The 9,001-nt window shown below is 34.2% G+C and overlaps 1 protein-coding gene and 1 long non-coding RNA gene across 2 annotated transcripts; both read left to right on the top strand.

Moving 5' to 3' along the window:
* Window positions 1–3,106: 3,106 nt before the first annotated feature.
* Window positions 3,107–5,882, top strand: LOC143536960 (L-ascorbate oxidase homolog). Its single transcript, XM_077030829.1, has 7 exons — window positions 3,107–3,278; window positions 3,375–3,484; window positions 3,783–4,053; window positions 4,322–4,418; window positions 4,518–4,863; window positions 4,994–5,359; window positions 5,455–5,882. The coding sequence occupies exons 1-7, from the start codon at window positions 3,144–3,146 to the stop codon at window positions 5,735–5,737; spliced, it is 1,608 nt and encodes a 535-aa protein (XP_076886944.1). The 5' UTR covers window positions 3,107–3,143; the 3' UTR covers window positions 5,738–5,882.
* A 1,061-nt stretch (window positions 5,883–6,943) lies between these two features.
* LOC143536949 (uncharacterized) lies at window positions 6,944–8,269 on the top strand. Its single transcript, XR_013135965.1, has 3 exons — window positions 6,944–7,061; window positions 7,503–7,631; window positions 7,813–8,269. It is a non-coding gene; the product is annotated as an uncharacterized LOC143536949 (long non-coding RNA).
* Window positions 8,270–9,001: the final 732 nt, after the last annotated feature.

Below are 9,001 nucleotides of genomic sequence, written 5' to 3'. Positions count from 1 at the left end.
AAGGATAACACCTACCTATTGTATGCAAGATCCAACTGTTGAAATCTAATCGGAATAATGTTGTTGTTTCGACTTCCATTCATGTGGGGGATTGTTGGAAGTTTTAAGTGTGAATGAAGGAATTAGTAAAGGTTTGTCCCACATCGGTTTGGGAACAAAATAATGAATGATTTATAAGGTGGAGCCCTTACACCCATTTGAATTATTTGTGACATGTTTTACCATAAGTTCTACGGGCGCGCAGGGGGGGGGTGCAAATTTGGGTTTCTGGACTAGAAATCCATCGAACTCGTGCGTGCCCGCACGTCCCGCGGATACGAATGCAACTCCCGAGCCCGCGTCAGACGATTTTTTGAATTCGTTTTTGAAATTCAAATTATGTTGGTCTAGTCAATACCATTAATAATCATAATGATTATGATTATTATGTTTCAGTTTCAATTCTTTGTGATAATGGTCATTAGATGAGTATTATTATTATTATTTAATATTCTTTAATGGTCATAACTAAGAGTTGATTATATGGTTATGACTCTTGGTTATAAATACCATGGCATTCTTCAATTATAGACACACCAAACGAAAATCACTTCATCTTCTTCCTACTGCAACAATACTATTTCGTTTTCGTTTTCGTTTTCAGGCAAGTGATCGAGTCCGGCAGAACACCGATTCTGTTTCGAACCGGAGTACCCTGGGAACAGACCGAGAATCTGTTTAAGAGAATTGTGTTAAACACAAGCCCAATTACTATGTTAATTGTTTCATTTATTTTAATTTGATTTTCTGGAATTTATAATACAAGTTTTTCAACACTTAACTCTACACAAGAGAAGAACTCTTGACCATATAAAATTTAGAGATTTCAAGTAGCTATGAAAGCCGGTATACGAAAAAGCAAAGCAACATTGATGTCCTCCTAAAAGTCAATGCTTTATTCATTCTTATTAACGTTTTCTTATAAATGTATAATTATGATTGGAAGATTCGACTAGGGGAGACTTTACTCCAACAAACTTCTTGATTAAACCAAAGTTTTATAATATCTCTTATAAACTTATGAAATGTGATGTTCACTCACAAAATTTGTTTGTTGGTTTATAAATTCAAAATTAAGTTTATTTAGTGAACATTTAAAAGTCTCAACGTAAACTCATTTTACCTTTAACTTGAATGCATCTGTCAGGGATGAGTACGTTCAATTTTGACTTGAAACTTGAAGTGCTATTTATCGATTTGCACAACTTGTCATGGTAGATTCATGGTGAGACCATGCATCAACCGTCTCTCCAGGCTTGCATTTCTTTATTAATGTTTGTTTATATTCGTTTTTTATGCACATAATTATTAATTTAAATAAATTGCAATGTACACTATATATATACAACTCTGTCATTTTGTTAACACATATACATATCATGTATACTAATACTTTATATGATTTAGGAAAAAAAGATGGATTGAATTAGAGTACAATCTTTCCTAGAGCATTCACAACAGAATCTTCGTTTCTAGGCAATGAAAAAAGAAGATAGATGCATACAAGTGAAAAGGATAGAACGTAAAACTCCTCTTATAATTATCTCATGCAAGCTCCGTTGGAGGACTTTCCAAGAAATTTGATCCATTGTCAATTCAAATTGCAAAATTTGGTGATTTCATATATTAATTCTCCATAAGAATATCCATTTCGTTCCTATCTTCAAAATTTAAAGTTTCATGGTTGTAACTCTAAATACAGACACACACTATTTATAATCGTTATAAACAATAACGAGTATCTAAAAAAAGAAAAAAATATTAAGAGAATAAGTTTTTTATGAGTGAGAGAGATATTTGAGATGTGAAATAAGACGTGGTAGGTAAGTTAACAAAAATATAATGTTTAGTTAAATATAGAGACAAGGTACTCTAGAGAGCAATATGAATGCTAATCTATACAACTAGCTGACAAGGTAATATGATACCATAGAGGGTAAAGTAACTAGAAAATCCTTAAAATAGGCAAATTTGACTATCATTTTCCAACTTTAACAATAATTTTGAAAAAATATAAAAAATAATCACTTTAAAACCGTTGTCCGACGAAATTCGTTAAAGAACCTATTGACGTGTAAAATCTCGCCACGCGTTCATGTTATAATGGATTCGACGGAAATTTTCATCTTCTACCTCTGAAATTCCGCCGGGTCCAATAAAAATCCCATCGGATCCATTAATACATTAACACGTGGCGAGAATTTACAAGTCACTGATTTTCCTACGGTGGTTGATGAAATCCTGTCGAATCCGACGGAAAAAAAATGACTATTGTATGGTCAAAATTAACTATTTTAGGAGTTTTTCATAAAAGTAATTATACATGGGGTACTACTGTACAACCCCAAACATAAAGGGTATATTTTAATAAATACACAAATCCCTGAAATTAATGACAGCCTAAACAAACCTTAGTATAATTCTCTTCATAATTACAAGTAGTAGATATGGAGACACAATAATAGCCATGCATGATTATGAAACCAAATCAATAATTACTAATTAGTCGAAACCGCGTGAAATCCGCCGAATTTGGAAAGCACCAGACAGCTCTGTTTATTAGGGTTTAACCCAAACCCAAACCCAAACCTTCACCACTAAAGCAAACCCCTGATAATATACTTTACAACTTGTCACTACTATATAATATTATATGTGCAATTGCATCTATTTATACCATATTATTCACACTTCTTCTTTCATTTGATCATCAATCAATCCTCTCTTGGCATGTACCCATTTCACCATTTTCTTTTCTTGAAATGTATCAAGAATTTGTATGATCTAGGGTTTTTAATTTCTTTTTTTTTTGTTGAAGAACACCCTGTTTTTGTTAACATTTTGTGTTTTTATTTTCATGATTGATGATACCCACATTGCAAAAACTGATTTAATGAATAAAGTTTGGATTTTTACATGGTTTTAAGTTCTTGGAATGTGGTTATTTTTCAAGAATTGTATAATCTAGGTTTTTTTTTGAGGAATACTCTGTTTTTGTTAACATTTTGTGTTTTTATATTCAAGATTAATGATACCCACATTGAAAATTCACATATAACTAATAAAGTTTGGTTTTTACAGGAATTTAAGTTGATTTTTGTGAAATGGAGAGGAAAATTTTGCCAATTTTGATGATCTTTATTTTGAGTTTTTGTATGGTGAAAGCAGAGGACCCTTATAAGTATTTTACCTGGACTGTTACCTATGGAACTGCTTCTCCTCTTGGTGTTCCTCAACAGGTTCTTTACTTTTTAACCATTAATTTTTTAATATTTCTAATTGTTGGTTTAGTGAAATTGTGTTGGTCTTGTTAATTAATGTTGGGCTTTATTCAGGTTATCTTGATCAATGGACAATTTCCTGGGCCTACCCTTGATGTTGTCACAAATGACAATATTATCCTCAACCTGTTCAATAAACTCGACCAACCGTTCCTCTTGACCTGGTTCGTCTTTCTATCAATTTAACTCTAGTTAGGGACGAGATCAAGAGAAAACTCATTCCTTGTGAGAAAACCAAAAAGTTCCATACGACGTGTATGCAGGATATCATACTACACATATAATATTTGTAGTACATATATGAAGTATGATATGCTGCATATATGTAGTAATTATGCTGCATATTCATAGTCTGGAGATTTTTTTTATTTTCTCACGAAGAACGTTTTCTCATGATCCCTTCCCACTCTAGTTACGGGACTCAAGTATTATAATAACTTACTCAATTTAAATGTGTTTTAGGAACGGGATTAAACAAAGAAAGAATTCATGGCAAGATGGGGTTTTGGGTACAAACTGCCCAATTCCACCAAACTCTAACTTTACATACAAATTTCAACCAAAAGATCAAATTGGAGGTTACACATATTTTCCATCAACTGCAATGCATAAAGCTGCTGGTGGTTTTGGGGCTATAAATGTATATGCTAGACCTCGTATCCCTGTCCCGTATGCGATTCCAGCTGGCGATTTTAATTTACTTATTGGTGACTGGTACAAGTCTAACCATAAGGTGAGAATCATATATAAAGTCAAAGTCAAACGTTGGACTCTTAAAGTTCAAATATTATGTATATTCTGTTGGAAGCTTAACTCAAAGTTTATTAATGATTTTGCTTTCCTATATGCTACAGTATTTAAGTATACTTTTTTGTTTAACCTTAGTAACTCTTGTTGATATTGAGATTAAAAGTTGCCACTTTTGACTCTTAAAAGTCAAACATGATATTAGTAAATCTTGTATTCAATTTCAACGATAAGAGTACCTTTTACGGTCTCAGGGCTTGCGGCAATATCTCGATTCAGGAAGATCGCTTACTTTCCCAGACGGTCTTCTTGTAAACGGACAGGGAGGAACCACATTTAGTAGTGATCAAGGTAATTCTCAACCTTTAACGTTAGCAGCCTGCGTTTGCCATTGAAAGTCAAAGGTAGTTATTCTGTTGTAACATTGCTAATTTTTGGAACTTTTTTCAGGTAAAACATACATGTTCAGAATATCAAATGTGGGCTTGTCAACATCATTCAACTTTAGGATTCAAGGACACAAAATGAAGTTGGTTGAGGTTGAAGGGTCGAACGTGGTTCAAAACATATACGATTCACTTGATGTGCATGTGGGTCAATCGGCTTCTGTTCTGGTTACATTGGATCAACCTGCAAAAGATTATTACATTGTTGCATCTACACGATTTACACGAAAAATACTTACTTCGGTTTCGGTGTTACATTATCTGAATTCCCATACACCAGTCTCTGGTCCAATCCCTGCGGGCCCGACCTACCAAGTTCACTGGTCCATGCAACAAGCGCGAACATTAAGGTATAAACATACCTTGGTTTGTTTAAAAAATACCATGCTGTAAGCTTTCTGTTAGGCCATTGGACTCGATTAGTAATATTGGTCTGGATTCATACCTTGTGATGTAATTCTTTCTTTTTCTTATTTTCAGATGGAACTTGACCTCAAATGCAGCCAGACCAAACCCACAAGGCTCATTCCACTATGGAACTATCACACCCACAAGGACAATCGTATTGACCAACTCCGCATTCTTAATCAATGGGAGGAAAAGATACGCCGTGAACGGCGTCTCATACATTAATGCAGACACCCCATTGAAGCTAGCCGATTACTTTAACATCCCCGGTGTTTATTCCACAAACGCCATTCAAGCCTTCCCGAACAATGGGGCCCCACTTTTGGCCACCTCCGTTATGCCCGCCTCACTTCACGACTTCCTTGAAATCGTTTTCCAAAACAACGAGAACACTGTTCAGTCATGGCATCTTGACGGCTATGACTTCTGGCCAGTCGGGTACGTATGTTTATATATTTAGATACATGTTTATATGTTTATTATGTCTATACATAAAATATATACCGAGTGATTTAAAATATATATTAATGTAGGTATGGATCGGGACAATGGTCACAAGCAAGTCGAAAGAGTTACAACTTGGTTGATGCGCTCACAAGACACACGGTCCAGGTGTACCCGAACTCATGGACTGTGATCTACGTGTCGTTGGACAACCAAGGTATGTGGAATTTAAGGTCGGCTATGTGGGAACGACAGTACCTCGGTCAACAGTTGTACCTTCGGGTTTATAATCCGGTCAAAAGTCTTGCGAACGAGTATGATATCCCAACGAATGCTCTTGTTTGTGGTAGAGCAGTAGGACGACACTCTTAAAAGTCTTATAAGTTGTATTTTCGTTGACTTTGTTGAAGGTCAACGTCAAAGGTCAACCGGATACACCTCTTGGCCTTGTTTAACTATATGTCTGTATACGAAAGATTAGAACTTGTTTTCTTAAGCATAATAATTATTCTTTCTATTTTGCACGTTATATAATTTATATACATTGGATTTCTACAAGCATAATATTTTTTTTGTGCTTATGAACTCGTTTTACAAAAGATCTTGTTTACAAAAGTTTTAGTATTGGTATATGAACCCCTGCAAATCATTTCGAATGATATATATAAATACACATTTAAAAATTAGCATAAAGCTATGTGAGGTAACACCCATGAAATTTTATGGACCGAAATTAAAGATCAAGTAGTAAGATTCCTATATCTCCTGCTTAAATGTATACAAAGATTGAAGAATATTCATTATTTGAATCAAGAGTTACGAATACCGTAAATCCAAAAAGAAAAAAAAAGAATCACCGCACTACAATATAAGATGAAAATTCGTGTGTAAATCACAATCACAAGTATATATTTTTATTATTTATCTGCATATCTTTTATTAAATATCTTTTTTAAACAAATGAGTTAAAAGGATAAAAATGTCCTCAAATATACTAGAGACTTGGTTGGACTTCACATACAACTTTTAACGTTCATTAGTTAAAAGGGCGAAATAAAAAAAATGTAAAAATAAAGGATGTTTCTCCATATTTATTTAGTTTAAGAGCAATCTCAATCCATTCCTAAAATTATGTGACGGAGATTTGCAATTTATATGATGTGATTGTGATAGAGCAGAGATAAAATGCTATATAGCAATCTCAATCCATTCCCTAAAATCTTGATGTATGACACAAGTTTGAGGCTTCCATATCTTGTTTCTCAAGAGCGTAAAACATGAGAAAACATCCAGGTGTTGACACCAACAGAGCCAGGTATGTCCATTTTCAGTATGTATTAATTATTTGACTACATTTTGGAATTTGTGGTTTACTTATTTACTTAGGTGGTGTTTTTTAAATCAGCACTTTCCAACCTTTTTTGTCTACGCCGTACAAACCACACGCAAACGTTGTGCTCGACTTGCACCTATGACTTTTAACCTCTTCTCCCCTTGTTATTTTTTTCATTCTTTTTTCCTCATCAAACATAACAAAAAAACTCCAACCCTCACTCTTTCAAACCCTAGCTCCTCACCACCGTCACACCTCCGGCCACTCCATCAACAGCCTCCACTGCATTCTCCGGCAACCCAGCCTCCGCCGCCGGCGACCCAGGCTCTGCCTCCGTCGCCGGCCACCATTCTATGCCTCCAGGTATTGTCTTGCACATTTGTTCTTTAGTTGTATCCATTTCAGAATGTTGATTTAATTATGCCTTCCTTTAATTTGGAATCCATAATAGAGTGATATGATAATGGTTTGAAGTTTGACTGTTCATCTTGATTATCTTTTCTCTAAAGATCCTTTTTTTCCTTATCATATAAATGAAACATAATAACAAATATGGTACCTGTGTCTATTCCAAAAAGTTGTTTTGTTTACTTTTAATTTGAGAACATGGTAGAAATCACACAAATACTATTTAAATTTTAAATAATGGTTTTAAAATATGCTATCCAAGAGGTTAAAAACTTGGTTTTATATAAACTACAGAAGTTGCACATTTGTTTTGTTCAGAATGTTGGGTTTTTTCTTTTGGTTGGATTTTGTCTTGCATATTTGTTCTTGTTGATGATGAATTTACGTGGCTTTTAGGAGAAATAAAAGAGAAGCAACAATGGTTAAATGAGCACATTGATGCTGATGAAGATGAGGTTGAAGCACGTTACACTACATCAGATTGGGAATATATGACGCTGTTACGAGATGAACAATTAATGCAAAGTACGGAACAAATTATTTTAAAAAATGTTATTGTGGTTTTATGAATATTATTTCAGTGTTGTTTGACTATCATAATTTCGATGTTGAAAACTTTTTTATTTACATTTTTAGCTTATTTAAAAATTTCAGTTTATTTTAGCAGTTTAAAGACATTAAAAAACAAACATTCTTTGTCTTGTAGACTGTAGAGGTTTGTTCCACCTCTTCTGTTACAGATGCCTTCAGATGTGGTCCGCAGACTGCAAACATCTTACCTCTTAAAAAACAAACAGTATCTTATTTATTTTCTGAAACAGAGAAAATTAAGAATACGCATAAGCTGGGTAAGAACCAACGCATTTCCAATGAACTCTAACAAACATTTGGGTCAACCATTGACTATGCTGAAGGCTACATGAATGACCAGAAGTATGCTGAACAAAGATATTAAATATTCGTTCTACACAAGCTCACATTAGGAAAGAAGGAGAGCGGAGGAAAATGTCTGCTAGAGTAAGTTCGTTTAATTGAAACCGAACTAAAACCTTAACATTTTCTTTTTTGTGCTTTCTATATTTTAACGTCAACATTAGTTACAATAGTGTAAATCCCACAAACAAAAAAAAATTTTTATAAAAAAGCCCAGTAAACTAAAAAGGCCCAACGGTTTTTATTATAGTATTTCTTAATTAATAATAATAATAATATTGCATTTTGCTGTTTCGGTTTTGGTTTTAACATTAAAAAACATAACATCTTTTATTATATTCATTGATTTATTTATTTATTACACGGAGATCCGGCCGCACGTCACAAATATACTGAGGGTTGCAGTTAAAAAATTGAAGACTGCTAAGGAATTCCATCTTGCCTTAACAAGAAGTGAGTACGTGGCGAACCGGGAGAAGTGGAATCTTGTTGAGGAGTCAAATGGAGTTTGATTATGTCTTCAGAATAATGACCTTCAAGCTTCTTATCCTTGCACAAGATAGCTTCTCATCTTCAAGCACAAATTTAAGACCAAAATCGAGTCTTGTATCATCATAAGCTATCTCCTCAACCTTCATTAGCTTAAGAAGTTTACCATATTCACAGGGTGGAAAAAGCAAAATTATATCATTAGGGGTATTGTTTAGCTTCTTCAACACAAAGTTTCAAAATATTTGTTAGACATGTGTTGATTTCCCTGTATTAAAAACAAAACGATGAATATAAGATAAACCGAAACATCAAGATTATGGGACAATGAAGAAACGGGGATATTTAACTTACTGGAAAGAACGCCTTGCTCCACCCTTACGGTTTGCCATGTGCGCGTCGTGGAACACGAACATGACGTAGGCCTTGAAGGAGTACTTGGGGTCATTGGAGTAGGCCTCATTGAAGATAAT

Source organism: Bidens hawaiensis, unplaced genomic scaffold (genome assembly GCF_021521415.1).
Source record: "Bidens hawaiensis isolate Kalapana, Puna unplaced genomic scaffold, B.hawaiensis_p1.1 tig00011073_1, whole genome shotgun sequence".
NCBI lineage: Eukaryota > Viridiplantae > Streptophyta > Magnoliopsida > Asterales > Asteraceae > Bidens > Bidens hawaiensis.
This window is presented reverse-complemented; position numbering and strand designations above follow the sequence as displayed.